This window comes from Varanus komodoensis, unplaced genomic scaffold (assembly GCF_004798865.1).
Source record: "Varanus komodoensis strain SLA01 unplaced genomic scaffold, ASM479886v1 scaffold1, whole genome shotgun sequence".
Classification (NCBI taxonomy): Eukaryota; Metazoa; Chordata; class Lepidosauria; order Squamata; family Varanidae; genus Varanus; species Varanus komodoensis.
In genome coordinates, this window is record NW_025335268.1 from 11,335,473 (window position 1) to 11,356,748 (window position 21,276).

The window sequence follows — 21,276 nt, forward strand, 5'->3', positions numbered from 1 at the left end:
GAATGTTTGTATTATCATCAACACTGTTCTTTGAGTACTGCTTTTACATACTTTACAAGTGGGCCATTTGTGACTGTTCAGATGCTTTGGCCTACAGCTCCCCTCTTCCCTCACTGTTGTCTTTGTGACTAGGGCTGATGAGAGTTTAGCTGAAAACACTGGGAAGGACACAAGTTGTGCACCCCTATTTAAAGTAATTACCTACTTCATTGTTTTTGCATTTAACTGCTCTCTGACCCAACTGCTCACAATTTCCCTTGTTATGTATAAACAGACATACACAGCCTGCCAATTTAGAATTGCATTTTGTGTGTGAAGTGATCTCTAGTCTATGAAAGCATGTGACGTAATAAAACACGTTAGCCTTAAAATGCCACAGAGCTCTTTGTTGAAACATGAGCACGACTACCGCTCTGGAAATGGTTTGCGTAAGCACTGCTTCTAATGCATGTTTTTACTAAGCTTTGTCCTCATTCTACGCCCAAATATTACCTTTATTCGGTCAGTTGTGTATTATTGTAATTCATACAACTGAAAATTAAAACATAATGTCTTGATTCACACAAAGAAACAAAGAGCCCTCTGCTGTTTCCACAGCATGCAGATTTTTGCTGGAACTTACTGGTCGGACATCATGTGGTTACTTGGGCAGTGCCTTCTCCCAACAATAAACAGGGAGGCGGACACATCACTCAGCCAGTGGGAATAAAGCATGCAGTAATATGTGTGTTGCAAGGGGCCTGAGGGAAGTAGAGATCAAAGGCTGGAAGTAGTCTCTTCCATGACTGTTCTTGCCAGGGGAATCTTATTTATTGTGTTTCCATACCAACAATGGTAAATGGTGATCTTGGGTCCAGATGACCGGAGAAACCACAGTGAAGAATGGGAACCTTAGAACAGGCCACTGATTTACTCCATGGTTTCAGAAAACTGATCCTACCATGCAGGAACTCTGGAACTGGGTCTGGATAACACAACAGATGCACAACAGTAAGATTTCACTATGGCTTCTCATGTCATCTAAACCCACCCAATATTATTCTTAAATGGTCACAGAGGCTTATAGGAATGATTATCAAGTTTGCAAAAAAAGGACTCTGAGAAGATAATCTGTGTTGCATAATATGACAGTTCTCATAGGATGCTAGAGGTGGTTTGCATGACACAGTAGTCCACCATGGGTTATCTAGTCAGTGTGGTGCAGTGGTTAAGAGCATGGGACTGGGACTCAGACGATCTGGGTTCTAGTCCCCGCTCGGCCATGGAGCCACCTGGGTGACTTTGGGCCAGTCACAGACTCTCAGCCCAACCTACCTCACAGGGTTGTTGTTGGGATAAGATGGAGGAGGAGAATGGTGTGAGCTGCCTTGAGCCCTTTGTAGGAAAAAGCCAGGGTATAAATCAAATAAATAAATAAATAAATAAAATTTAACCCATGATGAGGCTGTGGTATGCAGGGTGTACATGCAGCCATCAGTCAGTATCCAGTCCTAGAACCAACCATGGGTTATGGAAGGATTATTTACCCATTGCATAACTTACAGTCTCTGGGTTTATGGATATGGCCATCCATGCTGCAGTCATCATAGGTTAAATAATCCATGGTGGGTTAGGCCATCAAGTCCCCATCCTGGTCAGGAGAGGAATCTAGTTTTAAAGCTTACTTCACAGATGGCTGTTCAGTCTCTGCTTGAATACCTCCAGCAATGGAGAGCCCGCTACCTCCCTAGGCAATTAGTTTCATATTCTGACTGCTCTGACAATGTTGAAGTTTTTCTGGTATTCTAGCAAAATCTGCTTTCCTGTAACTTAAGCTTATAATTTTTTCTTACATTCTATGATGATATAAAATAGATTGTGGCCCTCCTGTGTCTGACAGCACTTTAGGTACTTGAGAAGCACTTTGGTTTCCTACTTTCCTCTTCTCTTCTCAAGGCTAAACATATCCATTTCCTTCAATGCAGAGACTCCATTTCTTATTCCCTGATCATCTTTGCTACCCTTCTCTGAACTTGTTTCAATTTATCTGCATCCTTCTTAAATGATGTTCAGAACTAGACATAGTACTTGAGTTGAGGTCTGAATACAGTACAGAATACAATGGAACTTGGTACTTCCCATGATTGAGTGTGCAGTGCAGCTACACTCTTGGTGCTCAGAAGCCTACAAACTTGGAGCTTTCAATATTTTTATGCTTTGAAAATAGCAGGGCAAGAGGCACCTCCCTGTCCTTTATTCCATGCTTTCTACCCTGCTCCACCCATAATCTCTTCAGCTCATCTACCAAGGATGCTTTGGAGAGTTAAGGAAGGAAATTGAAGGAGGCCCAGTCTAAATGGGATCCTGGTCTCTCCAGTTTCCCTTCCCAGAAAACTGACTCCTCTCTGAGGTCAATTTTCTGACCTCATACAAGGAATTGGCACACTCTATGCTAACTATGTGGGAGTAGAGACAAATATCTGATTCTCTCTTCTTAAGTTGGAGTGCTGACTCCAACCTCAGAGAGAACAATCTGAACTATCCTATGGTTCCTGTAATGCTTACTCAGGATCATAGGATTGCTGTCTTAGAAACTGTTGATGCAACCTGAATTTGTATTTGCCTCTTTTTCAACTGTGCCACACCCTGCTGACTCAAATTCAGCTTGGGATTGACTGCAACTCCAAGATTATTTTAACACATATTATTGTCAAGTCAGGTATCCCCCATCATATACCTGTGCATTAGATTTCTTTCCAAAATGAGTATTGTATTTGTCTCTATTAAAAATCATTCTTTTACCTTCTGCCCAGTTTTCTAACCTATCAAGATCATGTTCAATTTGGTTTGTCTTTTAGAGTATTAGCTGTGATAAATATTCTACCTTCTTTCTCAAAGTCATTAATAAAAATATTGAAGTGTATGGGTCTGAGCCTTGACTTCTAGTGAAATGGAATGCCTCCCTTGTTTCCTGGGCTAAGAAGCAAGTTGCATTGCTGAAGGAATGAACCAGATAATCTAAGGGACCCCTTTTCTCTCTGACAAAGGGATTTGACCCTTTTGACTGGGTCAGTCACACAGAAGAGTTTTCTGCTCATGACCTTTTAGCTGTTTGATTGTAAGTCAAAATCCATTAGGGAATATGCATGGATCAAAGAGAGAAATCCTGGATATAGTGACCACCCCATGACAGACATGGCCATAAAGTGTCAGAGGTCACTTCAGGGATGAAAGACCTGCTAATTGTTTGCCAAAACTCCTAATACTTTGCAAAAGGCCATCTATCCAAGATGGTTGAGTAAACAGTGCTATTTAGGAATGCTGGGGTGAGGTGAGGGAGGCAGGAAAGGAAACAGCAGGGGTTTGTAGAATCTGCTTGATCACCTCCAATCTGTAGCCCTACATATTTTCACTTGAATCCTGCTTCTGCATAAACACAGTACTGCTAGCTCTAAGTATTAGCACAGGGGAGTCTTGATATTTAGACCAGCTACACATGGGCTTGTCCAAAGTGGTACTTATTAAAGCACATACCTAACCAACGGAGCACTGTCAAATTTATACACTGCTTCTCCGAACCTGGTCCCCTCCAGATGTGTTGTCAGACATGGCTTCCATAATTCCCAGCCAGCATGGCCAATGGACCATGGAAAACATCTGGGAGGCAACAGGTTGGGGACAGCTGCTCTAGGAAACCCTCCCCTTTCTTAATTGTGAGGGTTTTTTATGCCTAGGAAATGTGTTAACATGTGTAATGAAATATCATATGCAAATAAAGCTGCCTTTCATTTACTTTGCAAAAAGTTAAACTGTGCTGAATACTTTCATCTCTTACTTAACTCTCACCAACACCTATCCTGCCCTCTGTTTGCTTCCCCTTTACTCCTCTTGGGTAAGAGACATGCCATTGCATGCATACCGTTACGCAGTGTCACATTTGCTTATGTTGCTCTCTTTATTGAAGAAAGCTGAGAAAAGGTTAGTGTTCCGCAGAGCCGAGGCAATGCAGAGAAGGGGGAAATTTATTTATTTATTTATTTATTTATTGAAACATTTCTATGCCGCCCCTTGCCGAAGCCTTGGGGTGGCTCACAGCACAAAATAAAATACAATGAAATACAAAAATAACAATATAAAATTAACAATATAAAATAAATAACAATATAAATATAAAATGAAGGCTGAGGAGTTGCCAAAGCAGAACTGTGCCTGAGCAGGACAAGAGAGTTCCGCAGGTCTTTAGAGCTTACTGTTTGGAATGAGAAGTTAATCCTGATTTAGAGGAGTGGGGCTCAGCACCCATTATTGGAAGGCCTGTTATGGTGTGTACAAACTGAAGGTTAGTTTGGCCTTCAGAGGAGATGCTGCTCAAGGTTTTGCTACCAGCAGACATGAACAGTGGTGCCTTCTCAGTGGTGACCCTTTGTTTCTGAAGCTCTCTGCAGCAGAAATCTGGCCAGGACCCCTTACTCTGAGCCAGTGGGCCTAGAGGCTCAAATGCAGCCCTCCTGGGCTCCCAGGCTGGGTCTCTGGGGTTCTCCGGGTATCCTGACCCCATTCCCTGACCCCGCCCACTTCCCTATCCACCACCATTAATTTTTGTGCTGTTTCCCCATTCTGAAAGGTTGAAATGCCCCTGCTAAGGCATTTAGCAAGCTTTTCAGGTTACATGAAGCTGGTGTTTGAGGCCTGTTGCCTTGGCCTTCAGCCTGCCCACTGCTGGAATATAGCCCCTGAAAGTTTTTCTGAAATGGTACTTAAGCCTCAGGCTGAAGAGCTTTTGCACCCCTGCTCTGAAGCTTTAGAAACTGTGTTTAGAATTACTTTGTTTAGATGTGCTTTTCAATACTGTAGCTGGAACGAGACAGCCTCTGCTGGCTTTATTCTTGATATGCAATGCTTTTCTGCTTTGGACTGTTGTTGATGATGACTTACTGCTTTGTATAGACCTTTTTAGCCACATCAACTCTTTGCTTTTTCTTTTAATTACCAGGCCACCAGGCCTCTCTGTACACTAGCTGGTCTAATGGGTACTGATGCCTGACTTTTTTTTCTCTGTTTTCTACACAGCACATCAATGGGAGCCGGCCAACACCTCACTTTTTGTATGACCCGTCGACTTTTGCCTTCCGATCCCTGAGCACCTTGAATCCTCTGAGCCCAATAGCTCCAGTTGAAGATCCATCATGTGCCTACTGAAGGAAATGCTCAAAACTCTCAGGAATCATCACACCAACCAACTGCCCCATCAGGGACTGGGGCTGGGTGGGAGGGAGCATGTATTTGCAATGCCATCAAGAAACTGGTTTTTCTGTAGTCCAGTTTTTCATGCCACCGTAACTTTGAAGATTGGTGGAAAGGGAATGTATGTGCATTCTAGGCTCATAAGCCATAGTGCAATTCTTATAAAAGAAGTTGCTGGTTTCTTTTACAAGAAAGTTGGTATATTGCCCAAATGAGTGAGCAGCTGCCCATGTACTGGAATGTGAGGACTCAGCATGTTTCTATCATTTCCCACCCAAATCTAGTAGAGTTCTTCCTTCTACACTGGGCTATCCCCTTGGATCAGCTCATTATCAGTATTTGGGAAGATCTCTGGTCTCCTTGTGACCAGACAAATGTGGCCTTAGCTGCTCATGGAGGGTTGTCTTAACTTGTGTTGTGTGACGCTGATACAGGGCTAGAGCAAGAAGCACACTGAGATTTTACATGGTCCAAATCAACTCTAGGAAAATATAGCTCAAATAACTATTCCATCTGGGGGTGAAAAAATGTCCTATATTTTGCCCTGTGCAGTCTGCAGTATAGCACCCTATGCTGTGACTGGCTAGATGGTGTTACCCTAAAGGTACGCAGGAGACTAGAGGGGAAGGGATGAATTTCCTCTCATGTTGGCCCCTTCTGCACATCCCTTATTGAGCTGTGTGAGTGTCACTTCCTTGTATTGCTATCCCATATGGCCCAGCTGATGGTTTTTGAATGGCAGCCCACATGCTTGGGGCCACCCCTTTGCAACCCACATGGGCAGAAATGCACATGAGGGATTGTCATTGAATTATATCTAACCCCCTAGTTCAGGTGGATGTTATACCATGCTCAGGCCCTGGGAGCCGAGGTTTATAGATGTTCCCATCCTGTTGCCTAATTACCTCTTACAGATATGGGTGACGGGACACAGGAAGCAGAAATGTTTTAATCACAGCATTTTAGGGAGGCAATATGGCCGCTTTAATAGGGCTGCAATCTCTTCCTCCCTGTGTTGGTGATCTTTCTTCTGTTTGCCTCTGTTCACAACAGAGTGACCAATGAGTCACATCTGTATAGGATTGGCGAGCATTCTGTACCTTCAAGATGCTTTGGATGATAATTCCCACCTGCTGCAGCCAGCATGGCCAGTGGTCAGGCACGATGGGTGTAGTCCAACGCATTGAAGCACAGCAGGCTGCCAGCTCCTATTTTATAGCATCTCCTCCTCCTCCATTGGCATCTACCATATACATTGAACCTTAGGAAACTAAGTTCTAGCAATGTGCTTTCAAAGTCTTGTATCCAAAGTTGCTCTTAGCTGTGTACTTAATAATATGGAGAAGAGCCCAGGAAGCGCATGCTGTGCAATTTCCATTTTTAATTTTACTTTAAAAACATCTAAAACAATGTTTGAAAAATATGAATGGCCGTAGGGTGGACAATTTTTCTGCTTTCTTTTATAGTTAGGAATTCAGATTTTAATCTGTTACAAAACATAGCCCCTACAGAAAGGGCTAAGCAAACTGCTCTTGTTTCCATTGGATTCTTAAGGTCAGAGGCTTTCTAAGCTGCACTAAAGAGCTGATTCCATTGCCTTCAGTCCTCCATGTCAAGCTGTGCATATACATGCTGGTAGCAAGAGCATCAGGATGAAGGGATCTCTTATTACACCATTCCATGCAAGACTAATTCAGGGATGTGTCCAACTCTTTTCACCAGCATTACTGAAAGAAAATCAGATTGTTGCTCTTTGTCCACTGGGATGAGACAAAAACAATAACAAAGTGCAACAGGGGTATTCCCTTGCTCCTTCAGTTGAAGGAGGGGAATTTGTCTTTTAATCCTGAAGATGCCTTTTTTTGCAGGCTGTTTGGTCAATAATACATATGAGGATCTACAGTCCCTTTAGACTTGGCCTTCCTATCTTAACAACAAGGGCAAATGTAACCTGGCTTTGCCAGTTCTGTAAATTAGGTTTGGCCTACAAATGGTGTGTGTCAAGGCTTTGGGGTGCTTCCCATATAGAAAAGCCTTCACTTTGTTCCACAGGCACTGCAGAATGCTTTATGTCTTTGCTAAACTGGCTATTTTTAATTGGCCTAGAGGATGCTGTCTCGTATGATGCTCCTAGATGAAGGAATGGAGGAGAGACAGCCTCTGTTGATGTTGCCTTTCTTTAGGACTTTTGTAAACCCCCCCCCCCCCGCCCTCTCTCTCTCTCTCCAGTTTTTCAACAAAAACAATAAAGTTACAATTCATGGCAGTTTGTTCTCTCTGAATGCTAAGGTGCTAAAGAAATAAAAAACAACATTTTCATTTTATGGTAGACAGGACCCACTGGGGCGCTGCATGAAAATATTCCTCATTCCACACCAAGGGAAACGAAGCTTGAATGCAATCTTACTATGCAAATTCAGCACAGTCATACAGGCATAGACGTTTCAGTTTTGGCTGCAATAGTGGGCTGGTGTTTCCTCCCAACCCCTCTATTTCCTCTGGTTGGCTTTGATGAGCACCAGTTTCCTCACAGAGAGGTTGTTAGCAACACTATGAGTTTGCAGTTTGGGTCTTTCCAAAGAATTGTGATGAGATCATTGTGAGCAGTTGCATTATGCAATGTCCATGAAGCATATTATTGGAAGCAGACAAATACTATCCGTGGCGGAGGATGTTGAGGAGAACTGAATTATGCTGCTGTGAATGTTCATTTAGAGCAGGCTTATCTGTTGCTGTCTGCTGAAAGTGAGAACAGACTTGTTGTGGGAAGAGGGTTATGGTGTGTGGTCCAGCCGTGCCCAGCCTGGTGAAGTCGAAATGTTTTGATCTAGAACTCCCAGCAGCCATGGACAACATGGCCAAGGATTATGGTAGCTGTAATCTGAAACACCTGGAGGCCATCTGATGGGGGTAGACTGGATTAGACCTGAATTGTAAATTTAAGTGTCTATCTCTGAGCTTCCACAATTCTGGAAGTTCTAGTATACCAGGGATCACTTCATCAGGAGAAAACACCTTATCATTACTGATAACAAATGCACCTTTGTGTCCAGAAGCAGAAGATGGCCAGTTAAAAGATGCTGGTCAACAAACAGTGTGGCATTGCTCTCTATCCTGTGTGTGTGTGGGGGGGGGGGGGGTGAGACAATATGTTACATTTTTCATACCAGCTGGGGATGGCCCTACCTGTTGGGAGTTTTGGATTCAATTTCCTGCTGGGATGCCTTTGATATTTTTAAAATTTCTTTTATATTTCAACTTTCATTTCTGATGGAACTCTGTAGAATACATAGATTTTTTGTGTTCTCCCAGGTGATCTAGACTTGCTTGGTTTCAGTAATATTCAGGCCTGGTGCAAGCTCTCAGTGCCTGAATTGGTGAACATGTGCCGCTGCCTTGCATTCCTTCCCACTCCTCTATTGCATCATTGTGAGAGTCAGTATGGTAGAGTGGCTAGAGCATTGGCCTGGTTAACGGGAGATTCATCCCTCAGGTTGACTTTAGACCAGTCATGGACTCTCAGCCTAACTTACTTCACAGGGTGGTTGTTGTGAGGAGAAAAATGGAGAGAACCTTGCAAGCCACCTTGGGCCTCTTGCAAGTCAAAGAAATCTGGGATATAAATGCAATTTAGTAATAACAAGTTAAGATTGTGTCCCCCACCCATTTCCTCTGGCCAGCTCTATGGAGAACCACATGGCTGAAGGAAGTGGCCTTCCAGATCAAACAAGACCTGGGTGAGATTTCACAAGAGCCCTCCAGTTTTTCCAGCCACGGAGCTCCCAGTGAAGAAACAGAGAGTGGGTGGCTGCCCCAGAGAACCCTGTAGGCTGTTCTTTCACCGTGGCAAATGCCAGGACAGAAGAAGGGCTGGCAGGGCTTTCTAGAATATTCATTGCATTGGTGATGGACCCTCCTGTCTGGGGTCAGCAGGAGCGGTACATTTTGCCCCCTTCTCTGGCTCCAGCACCTGGTGTGGGTGCCCCAGCCTGCTTCCTGGCTGGGCTGGCTCAGACAAGGTTGCTGCTTCACATCCCACATTCCGTCCATGCCCTTAGACTGAGCCCACTATTTAAATGTTATATGAACTGCAGTTGGAGGATAAGTGAAGTATTTGTAAGACTGATGTACGAGCTGTAGCGCCAATAAGTTCTACAGCTGTTTGTCTATAGGAATTCTTTATCTGCCCAAGGACAGCAGTTGTTTTGAACGCCTTCTCTTGTTCAGAGGTTACTCTCTGATACCAGCTTGGCACAGCTGGTTGGCGGTTGAGCCTGTGGTTAAGCAGCCAGGGCAGTTCCTGTAACATATGACAGCAGCCCTCATCCTGTTGTGTCTTAGCTAGAGTCATGCAGGTGCTTCCCCTGAGAGATGAAAGCTCCTAAAATGGGGGAAGAGACTAAATGAAGGTGTAGTTCTAAACCTTAGCTGTCTCATACACTGAGACCTTTCTAGGCACAGAAATACACAAAGTGGGGAAGGAGGAGAAGAATATGTGGACGCTGTTGGAAGAGCTCCATTCTTGAGGACACATGGCCCTGCATAGCTAGTGGTAAGGATTTATGGGATTTGTAGGCCAAAACATTTGGAGGACCACAAGTTGGACACCCTTGTGTTACGGAGATACATAAGGCTGTGCAATTTGCTTTTTTTTTTCTTCCAGTGCTCAAGACTATATCTTTTGTACTTTGAAGAAAAGTAATTCTACACCCCGCTCCCCCAGTGCTGTAAAGGAAAGGTACTTCTTCAAATGGCGGACACAATGGGATCATACCCACTGAAGTTTTTTCTGCCTGTCATCTCAGTGGTTTTTTGGGGTGGTGGGGGGTAAGTTGAAATAAACAGTACTTTATACTTCAGAGCAAGGGTGGAAAGGGTCCTGTTAAGCCATCACAGCCAATAACGGTTTATGGCATTTATTGTGAATGAGTTATTTCCTCTTCAAGGCAGTCTACACCAACTGAGCATTGCCACATCTTCTGTTAGCAGTAGGACAATGAAAGAAAAATAAAACAGTCAAAGAATACTTTTGAATCACTTCTTTGCAACCAACTGAAGCTGGATAGAGCAGGTTAATTTGTGCCCTTTTCTCTTTCTTTGGATTATATGTTGAAGCCACTCTCCAATTCAAACTTAAAAGTAGCAATGCTGGTGGGTTTAAACAAATTTAGCAATGCCATTTCATGCCTGCTTAGTTAACTGCAAATTACACTGAGGTCACTGGGCTTATTGTGAGCAAAGATTTAAAATTTGTTTAAGATGAAAGATTTAATTTTCAATTTATATGTTACTGTTAGCCACCTTGTATACCATTTTTGGAGAAAAGTAGGGTATACGTCTAATAATATGTGAGTATAAGGTTGTAACTTTAGCTTTTCTTTGTGCAGTACAAAGAAACTCCTCAGAGAATATGCAAGATTCTACCCTCCATCCATCCATCCATCCATCCATCCATCCATCCATCCATCCATCACTTTTGTATACCGTTCAATAGCCACTTATGGTTCCCAGAATGGTTTTCAGGGGGAGAAAAGAGCAGTGGGGACAGAATATTGCCCCTACCAGATAGGATGCTCTGAAAACAGGCCTAGACATTGTCATACCAAGGGTGTTGAAATCAGTGTGTATGTGTCGGGGAGGAGACTCTTGCACAAAGCTGTTTATTCTAAAATATATATTTCAGTATGCTGTCAGGTTTCCTAGCCACAGGGAAGCCACATTGTACAGGAAAAGCGAGGGTTGGGAGCTGAAGTCCACCTTGTAGAAGGTCTTCAGGGGGACCCTTCAGGAGTGGGTAGGGATGAAGACAAAAGGGGAGGAGCCAAAGTTACCACTATGTTTTAGCTTTAAGTTCCTGCTGATAAGGAGAGAGGCATTTAAAGCTTTTCAAAGGGGCTGGGTGGGACCACAGAAAAGCCAGGGAAGCTCTGAAGAGTCAGTGGAGAGCAGGATATACATATTGACCCATATTACCACATTTGAACAAACACATTAGAGACTATTCAGCTGTTTCTGTGAACATTTACTTACGTGATAAGGTAAGTTGCAAAGAAGAAATTGGACTTTCATTCAGGAAACCCAATTTCCAGCATGGCAGTGCTGCTGCCTACATGGATCCCCAGCTGTATCCAGTGCTGACCAACGGCTTGCTGCATGTCCCCCAAATTGGCCCTGACACACGGTTCTCCTTTCCAGGAAAAGCTTGCAGACATTTCAAGTACTGTTTTCTGTACAGCCAAGGAAGGGCTGTTTGTGGAATGAAAGGAAGCCAGCCAAGATCCAGGACTCAGACGAAGGAGCAACATGGCAGAGGACAGCCTGCCATGCTGTGTCCTCTTGGCACAGAAGCTGAGACGGGCCAGCTTCACCCGGGCTGTCCCTGCAGCCACTGTGTACAGGCCACAAGCAGATGAGTTGGACTTTAAGAGAGGCGCATGGAGTCAGTTCACTTGAGCACACTTAGAAGTAGAAGTAGCCATCCATCCATCCATCCATCCATCCATTTATTTGATCTCCCAAGGAGCACAGCCCATGCCCTTCTGCTGAGTTCTTCAGCAACTGCTGCAGTGGCAACAGCCCTCTTTTTTCCCCTTCTCAAAGCCATTAATACAATTATTCATTCCTCTTTCTCTGCACTATTGCCAGCACAGGGGGGCAAAGATACATCACCATTAGGCTTGGAGTGTGTTATGTGCTATTAAGTCATTTATGACTTATGGAAACCCTATGAATGCCTGCCAAAGTGGCGTGTCCATGGCAGCCTGCTTAGCTCTTGTAAATTCAAGGCTGGTGCTTCCTTTATGGAATCATCCCATATTTGGTCTTCATCTTGTACCTTCAACTTTCCCTAGCATTATTGCCTTCCCCAGAAAGTATGTATCAATTTAAGACTGACATGCTAAACCCACTTCCTTGCACAAGAGACAGGCTTTGACAAATGCAGACTAATTCCAAATCTGCAGGCACCAAGAAAAAAAATCCTAAGAGGGCAACCCAGTTTCAAATCAGACCAATACTAGCTCAATGCCATAGAAGGTGGTGTAGGGATAATGCCTAAGAACTGAAGAGTGGGGAGGGAAATGGAAGGGAATACCTGGAAAGAGAGGAGGGGACATATAGATTAAAAAGTACAGAAAGAACTCTCTCATTGTCCAGATGGGTCTGATTCTTTTGCATACTGTAAAGCTTAATTTAAAATGTCCTCAGGGACAGATTATAAAGCTGTCAGTTGGTATAAATGAAAAATAGCTTGGAACAGGTACTGGTATGTCTATCTCCACACTTGTACACTCCCCATAGATCTCCCAAAGTAGACTGATGAGAACCAGCATGGACATGGAAGGTTGACTTCTTGTTGTGGGAGAGAAAGACCAATGGAGGAATGGAATGGAGTGGCTGGACTTTGGTCAGAAGCTCTCTATGTTGCAACATCTTGTTCCAGGGTTCTACTCGTGCTTTTGCTTGTGGAACCCTTTGACTGATCATCTGGATGAACATCCTTTACAGGAACCACCAAAAGCACAAGGACACACTGCTGGCATGCCTCAGGGTTGGGAGCAGCCATCTTTTCAAGGCCTTCTATGCTTCCACATCAGGTGCCAAAATGGAGCCATCTGGATGTAGGTTATTCTTGGATGCATTCAAATCTTGAGGTATTTAGTAAAATAATTGGAAGGAAATTTTGCAAAGACTGGTGGCTCTCTCTCAGAAGTACATATAAATAGGATTTAAATCTAAAACACTTTTGGCTTAGCAAATATTTTAGTTTTCTATAATTAAAACAGACAAGCCAAGGCAGAACCTTAAGCTAGTGCCAGTGGGATCCAAGAGAAAACACATATTTTCATACACTCAAAAGACCTCTGGCTTCAAATGTGTTTGAATGGGGGTGAAACTTCCACAGCCAGCTCTTTGAAAGTTCAATATAGGGCCAGGGTCAGAAGTTCAGCATCACAACAGGGCCCAACCCTGAGGCTTGTCTAACAGTGTTCACCAGCAATTTCAGTTCTTGCAGTGCCCCTGAGAGGACCATTATATAAGCTTGCCCTAGTTCCCACTGGGTTCTCAGGTTATGTTGGCTGGCTGGGCTGGACACGCTACAATACCTTGCTCTGTCTACTCTCAGGGTGATGCTACAGAGGAGTGCAGTTGAGACCAATAGCTGCCTCTGAGAGCTGCTCTGGAAGCATAGTGAGTGGGGTGCCTGGCTTCAGTTGCCAGAAGTTTGAGGCCCGATGCCATTCTGAGAGCCATTGTGTTGTGTTGGGTCCAGTGCAAGACTGAGAACCTGGGACATGTAGGTTCTAGTCCCCACTCGGCCATGAACCACACTGGGTGGCTTTGGGCCAGTCACTCTCAGCCTAACCTATCTAGCAGAGTTGCTGTGAGGATAAAACAGAGAGGAGGAGAACCTGGTAAGCTGCCTTGGGCTCCTCACAAGAGGAAAAAAGGCAGGATATAAATGCAATTCAATGTCCTAATGATAAAGACAATCCACCAGTGCTGGTCTGTGCTCTCCAAATGAAAACATTAGACTAATGATGCCTCGCCTTATAAGGTTGTTTTGAAAGCAAATGTAATTAGGAAATCACTTTGAAAATGGTACATTGTAAGCCGCCCCGAGGCTTCGGCGAATGGGGCGGCATAAAAATGTTTTAATAAATAAATAAATAAATACATACATACATACATACATACATACATACATGCACTACATACACCCATTATTCAAAATGTATCAGGCTCAGAGGATCCTGATCATTCTGTCCTTAGCACAGGACAGAACATGTCGGCAACAGAGAAGGATTCTTCTCAGACACACCTGAAGAAAGAGTCTTCAGCTACACCTTTGGTGGCTGGTGAACAAGATTACTCACTGCAATGACTGGGGTTTGTTTCTGCTGGCAGACTGGCTCCCAGGGATCCCTGCTGAATCTGGTACTGGCTTGGTGATTCTGAAGTCATTTCCCAAATCATCTCCTTGTACTTCTGCCATGTTAATTTAGATCAGCTGCAGCACTTGCTCTTGGAATCACTGAAGTGCAGAGACAACAGAAGGTTTATAGTTGGTTCCCGTCGGGGATGGTGCTTTGCTTCCCATAGACAGGATGGGAGCACTTGTGTGTCCCCTCCAGGGAGCCATGTAACCTTCCAGAGCTGCAAGCAATGGCTGAGTAAGAAGCAGCCCAGCGTGGTGGTGGGTCATGACATCCAATGGTGGACTTGGGAGGCCACTGTTGAGCAAAGCTTCTGGTGCACAGACATATTCCTCAGGGCCAGGGTCATGGCTGGGCTCATGCTGAGGACCCATGTCCCAACAGGATCCCACTGAGCAGAGCCCCCTGGATTTGCTCCTCCCCTTCACCATGGTAACCTGCTGGTTCCCCTGCCTCCTTCTCTGGTTGAACAATGGTGATGGGGAGAAGGAGGGGCAGGAGGTGTCTGGCCTCCTTGCCCACTTGTTCTCTGCCTATTAAGTGGAGAGTTAGTAGCAGTGATGAGAAAGAGGTTGAGGAGCAATAGCAGCTGGAGACAGTGGCAATGGGAAGGTAGATCCACTGAAGGAATTGTGTGTGTTCTCCCCACGGGCCCCAAAGCCTGGAACCAGCACAGATTGTCTATACTCAACCCTGTGAATTCAGGAGGTGATAGGGTGATGGGGTCTAGATGTGTAAACTAGGAAGGGTCACTCTACTTTTAATTAAAGATGTTGTACTTATACATGATCCTCTGATGAGCCCTGACTTAAATGATACCTTGAATGGTTCTGAAGGCTTATACAGTGTCTTTGGTTTGGTTTGGTTTTTGGTGATAGTTCTAGCCTGAGAGTGTTTCTATTTTATGTCTAGCTTTTCTTCTGTTAATGAGTTTTTTCCTGCACTTGTTGAATATTTCAATAGCTCCTTGTGGCCAGCTGTTTGCTTTCAAGCACCCAGTGCTGCCAATCAACTCAATTTTGCTCCTGGTTCAATAGCAAATAGTGCTAGCAGGTATGACCCAAGAACAATCAGATGCTGCGTTTTTCCAGGTGTCATCAGCCTGTCCCAGACACTGTGTTCCCAAGGCTTCAAAGGGCAGTCAATAGCCCAGCAGAATCCACTACTCACTGCACTGTAACATCCCAGCTGTGCCAGCTTCCCAGTCACAATGGCTTCTCCTTTCTCTGAGATGCCATTAATTATCGGACTCTACAGTTCATGCCTGCTACTTGGGAAGTTGCTGCTTAGCCTGTGATACAGCTAATTGCTTAATTGACTGAGCAGGCATCTGTCTGCTACGTGATGTTCCTTGTGACCCTGCCTGCAGTTTTTGACTGGTGGTTCAGTGCAGAATACAGACGACCTATTTAGGGTGCAATCCTATGGATGTATGTATAGACAGAAGAAAATCCTACAACAACATACATTGCAGCTTGCTGGGGACTACTGGGAGTTTTTGAATTTTTTTCTGCCTAAACATGCATGGGATTGCACCCTTCAGTTCCGTTCACTAATGTTCCTTTTAGCATTACCATAGATCAAGGAAAGGTGGCCAAGTAGTTAGGGTAGGGTGTCCATGTGCCCTGTTTTACTGAGGGCTGATCTCTGTTTGAAGGGCTGTCAGAAGACAATCCCATATTATAAGCATCCTTTGTTTGTCAGGCTGTCCTGTCCACATTGTGTTAGAACCATAAGAATAAGGAGGGGATTTTATTACATAATAATAAAAATGTAACCACTCTGCATCCCCAGACTCCCAGACCAGTCTGCACAGCATCCCCCCTCCCAAAAAAGCAGCTCACTCCATACAATTACTCGAGAAAAAGCAAATTGAACTCTTTAATCAGCAAACCAAAGAACAACAAATTCAATTTAAAAGTAACTGAAATTAGACATGATTACATGTTGCCCATTAACCTAGACCCAGGCACAAAGGGCACCTGGTCACCATCTTTCCCCATGGGGTGACATCATTTTATTTGCATGTAGGCATTGTTCCTAAATTTGCATCTACACATACATACTAACTCATACTGATCCTCTTATGTCTTTTCTTTTAGGGATGAATGGCCTCTTCTTTTGACACAGGGCAATGGCCATCGTCAGTTAACAGCTTTCTCTTACATTCCAGAGCTGTGGTCCTTCTGCCTTAGCTCTGGTTGGTCAAACTATACCTATCTTTTGAGCATATCTCTGTAAAACAAGGTAATTCCAAAGGAGTGTCTTACCTAATAGACACTTAGAGCACTAGCAGCCACATGACTTGTTTCTGCATCCTACAAAGCAGCAGATGGTGAGTCCAGTGCCCCAAAGGTAACAGAACCATACCACTGGACTTTGTAACCAAAGGGTCTGTCCACTGAAATTCAGGACTGATGTGAAAGTTGATGTGTTGTCCCTGAGAATGCATGGAGCAATAGAAGGCTGCCATGTCGTGGATGGAGCTGACTTATCCTTTGGTGGACTAGATTTGGCCTTAGCCATGATAAGGAGTCATTTGCACCCTCTGAGTTCAGTAGTTCTCCCTAAAGCAAAGATAAGGTGGTGCATCTGAGCCACTCCAGTTCTTGCTGGAGAGCAGATCCCCTTGTTGCTGAAAATTGGCCTACCTAGTTGGGTTCACTGGGAGTTGTACTCCAGCAATATCTGGAAGACCACTGGTTCCCCATTCTGGCTATATATCCAAGCTCATTTAAGGGTAGCCTAACTGAGCCTTGAAGATTTCCTGAGTGGAGCAACATTCTACCTTTAGCTCAAGCCTCAAGCACTGAGTTCTGATCTCTTCTCACTTTCTCCTTCTCTTTCCCTTACCTCCTTTTCAGCCATTACGGAAGACCTCATTCGTTTGTTCTAATAAAGGGCTGAGTTGGAATTAGTAGTACCTTTTAGTAGCTTGGCACTTGTTGGATGTGGTTATCATTCTTCTAACCTGTAGCGCTCAAACCTGCAGACATGTGCTCCATTTACTCAATGGGTGAGCCAAGTCTGCACTTAGATTATGTAATCAAGGAAACTGTGAAATTCAAATATAATCTCTGTGTTATGAAAACACATTGAACAAAGTGGGCTTTGGAAGATTACAACATTGCAACAGGAGGCTGGAAGAAGCTTCCCAGATTTGGAGAATTTTAATTTTTCTTCTTCCAATTCCCAGTGGTTTTTTATTAGCAGCTTCATATGATTGCACAACTGACTTACTGTTAACTTATCTGTGTTTCTTCAGGTTCACACCTGCTTTAAAAAACATGCTGATGGTTATGTTGAAATAAGAGTGGGCCAACAACCCAGTAGGCTTTCTAACTCCAAATTTAGCTTATGAACCATATACCTGCTAATACAGACAGCTAAAAGTGATATAATGGAGGAAAATGTTAGCATTTGAATCTTCATCCAGAGAAGCCAACAGTGACCATCTGAATAAATGATGGAAAGTAAGCAAGTTTCAATGTCCCAAGCTTGGATTTGCAAGAGCAAAAATGTCTGGAAAGAGTGAAAGTGAACATTCCTAGAATACAGAATGTTGGGTATAATACTGAATTCCATGCTAGCACAAGTCCACAGAATAAACAAACTCTTGCTGTAACCAGAGTAGATCTTTGTTAATGCTGAGGGAAATAGCATCTTTCCTTTTCTTTTAAAGAAGCCTCTAAAACAACATAGAGTATTGGGATACAGACATTTGCACCCTAGAGAATTCTCTAGTGCTATGTTCTAAGAGAGGCTTTGGGCTATTGCGCAGTATAAAAATGTAATAGATAAATAAGTATGTTTGGTGTGCAAGACCAATGAACCTAGCAGTTACCATTCACACCAGTACAAATAAATTGTGGGTGCAATGCTTATCAGTTGGTTTAGCTGTCATTCCCCCTGTGCAGAGAATGATGAATCTATTGCAGGGAGGGGTCAGAAAGCTCTAACCAAGAATGCTCACTATTCTCACCTGATTACATTCCCCAGGATGTGGGGGTGGGTAAGACATAAAAATGGTATGAACTCGTATTGACATCTGCTGTTTTTTTAATGGGTAACAGCTCCCTTTGCATACTGTATGTTTCTTTCAGCCTTTCCCAAATGGTGCCTTCCAGATATGTTGGACTATAACTCCCAAGTTAGGTGGGGATGATGGCAGCTGTAGTGTCACACATCTTGTAGGACACTAGGTTGGGGAAAGCCTCTTGCCCATCACACATTAGCTGTCCAATGCAGAAATGCATAATTGCTACCTAAAGCCAAGGATGAAGCATCCTGTGGGTGACACATACAAAAGGACAGGCTGGAAGGTTGCTAGTGGTCTTGAGAACAAGAGGAGAGAGGCCTGCATTTCCTCAATATTCCCAGGAAGAGACTTCCTGTCTTTCCAGCTGCTTAATGCTGCCTGTGGCTTTGCAAACCCACAGGCAGGCACTCAGGGAAAAAATACAATGGTTAAAGCAATTCTGTGCTTCCCTCCTAGACTTGCTGCATGTTTTTGGTGAACAGGAAAATGCAAAATTCTTCCTGGTGGTCAGTATGAAATAGGACACATTCTAGATGCCGTTAGTCTGTGCTTGCCACAAGACTTCCAGGTTTGTGAAGGAAAGAAACTCTAAAACAGACAGACAAACTTAGGATGGTGACTCTACTGTAAATCTATACTCACTCTGTTTTTGGACAGCTGCATTAAATTTCCGAAGTGAATCAAGCTCAGGCATGACCAGTTCTTCCTGTTTGCTGGAGGTTATTTCTGTGTCTTTTAAGGCTGTTTGTAACTTTTCATTATTTTTTTATTTCTGATTTTTTATACACTGTCTTAGCTGGTTCCATAAAGATGGTTCAGAAATGCAACAAATACAGAAAGCCCGGTTTGCAGAGCTCTCTTTGTCAAAAGGGCCATCCACGCAGAAAGTGTTTCCTGCCTGTGCACAGTGCTGATTGGCTGACCCTCACAGGCAACATGAAGCCCCGTGCACCTTGTGTGAACCTTCCGCTTTTAGATATTCCAAAGTAGCTGATTTTTTAAATGCCAGAATATGAAGATAGATAAAGGGGCCAGATAGCTTTAGAGAAAAGGGGAAGAAAATGCTTTGGATTGAAAAGGCTGAAAAAGATGTAGAAGGAAAAACCCACAGTGGAGTCAATGTTACATCCATGTGTTGTTAGGAGTGAAGGGCGACAGAGTTCACTCCACAGCAGGAAAACTTTCAGCCTTTTCTGGAGGGAGGTGTGAGTGACTCTAGGCCTAAGATCTTTGTTACATTCCTCTAACATAGTGTGAATTAACTTCTCTTCCTGTTGGATAGGGTGGTTTGATTACTTCCTAAACACAGCCAAAGCTTTGTGTTGTAAGGTTAACTCAGGCTAAACTTGGGTGAGAAAGCTATTAAATCAAACACCACCAGCGAAGGGTATAGAAAAGGTTTGCTACGAAATCTTCCTCTGCAGTTAATTTCAGATCATCCTCCAGTCTTTCTGGAATTGCAAGTTAAAGATTTGCTTGCAAGATTGCAAGGTCTCTGGTGTTTAATAGTTTACTTCTTAACAACAAGGTGCTTAAAAATCAGATCTCTGCTGAGTTTCACAAGTATTTGAAAATCAGAAGGTTACTATTGTGTCTCATGACACAAAGTGGAAAGATTTCATATGACTGAGTGATAGCTTATGCTCCACATAAGAAGGATTCTTAAAGATTGCAACAAATATCCCTGGATGAGGCGTTGAAAGTGCTTGTAACTCAGAGCACCATTCTATTGCCTCCCAGCAGATGCTTGCGAGCTTCTAAATTTGGAGCCTTATGAGCATCCAATGCAAGGAGCAAGGCATGGTGCCCTCCATTTTGGCCATTTTCAGCTGCCTGGAGAGGGGCGTGAAGGAAGCTGGGGCACCTATTGGAATCAGCATAACTTACCGGCTCCAGCCTCCTCCCTGCCCATTGCTCCTGGCATGCCCCACTTTTCCTCCTGAAGCTGATTTGTAAACTTGGAGGGGGGCAACTGGCACAGGTCTTTCCACACCAGTTGTATGGGGTGGTGCCAGGGCCAGCATTCAGACTCTCAGCTCCAAAATAGTAGGATCTTGGATCTTGAATCTGGGACAATCTGAACAATCCCATGGCCTCTAGACAATGTCAGGAGGCTAAAATAGCATGCCCTTTACTTGCAATTCCTCCATGCTCACAACTCCAGGTGCTCATCAAGAGTTACAGAACATTCCATTCAAGCTGAATAATATTCTTTCACAGCAGGTAGAATTTATTTTAACCTATGTACAGTGGGCTTATTGAAAGAGTTGAAGGGTTAGCGCTACTCAAGATCTCTCTTTTATTGCCTTCAGGGAAGATGACTATTTCATGGCTGAAGCAGAACAGAAGAGAACGTAGCCTAAATTAGATACACAGTATATATGGCGACAATACCTTCTGATGATAGACATATGCAGATGTTCAAATTGCACAAATCAGTTAGCTATATAATCTGTATTTTCTAGAAAAGTGTGTTCAATGGTATCCAGTTTGTTTTTCTTTTAGGCCCCATGAAGCTTGAAGTTCTGGCAGCCTCTTTGTTCAAATATATTCTTATAAATAAAATAAATAAAATATATACTTGATCTCCAGGATGCCAGAGGATCTCCAGGCCAAAGGAGAATGTGCAGCACTTAGCTGGCACTCTGCACCATGCTTGGCCTAGAAAATCTACGGAAGCATCTTCCTTCATGTCCTGCCCTTGAACAGTGGCAAGCGAGTGGTGATGGTCCATGCCGGCATCTCACCCACTTGGCTGCTGGACAGGCAAAGGGATCATGTGAGTGCGTGTACGCAGGGGACACACTTATCTGCTGACCGGCTGCTGTCAGATTGGCAGCCGTTTCCCGCTTTACAGTGCAAACAACTAGAACCAGGCCAACTGCCTCCCCTGCCTTGTCTTTAAGATCGCCGTGGTAACAGCCAGCCCTGAAGGACATCAAAATGATAGATGAGGCGGCAACCTCATGCTGGTCTGCTGGATCTGGGAGCTGATTACAAAATGGATGATTGGAATTACAGCTGAACAAGCCTTAACTCCACGGGTTATGAGCAGGGTACATTCCTGGCAGGCAAGGA

The 21,276-nt window shown here is 43.9% G+C and overlaps 1 protein-coding gene across 3 annotated transcripts in view; it reads left to right on the forward strand.

Moving 5' to 3' along the window:
• Positions 1–7,443, forward strand: part of LOC123028670 — a 63,688-nt gene extending 56,245 nt beyond the window's left edge. For 2 of the 3 annotated variants that reach the window (XM_044440852.1, XM_044440936.1), the window contains one exon: positions 5,050–7,443. In XM_044440852.1, coding sequence (XP_044296787.1) covers positions 5,050–5,178 — 129 coding nt within the window. In that variant the 3' untranslated portion in view covers positions 5,179–7,443. Of the gene's footprint in view, positions 1–1,704; positions 1,717–5,049 lie in introns of those variants that run through there. The other variant, XR_006415762.1, reaches the window with a different exon arrangement.
• The last annotated feature ends 13,833 nt before the right edge of the window (positions 7,444–21,276 follow it).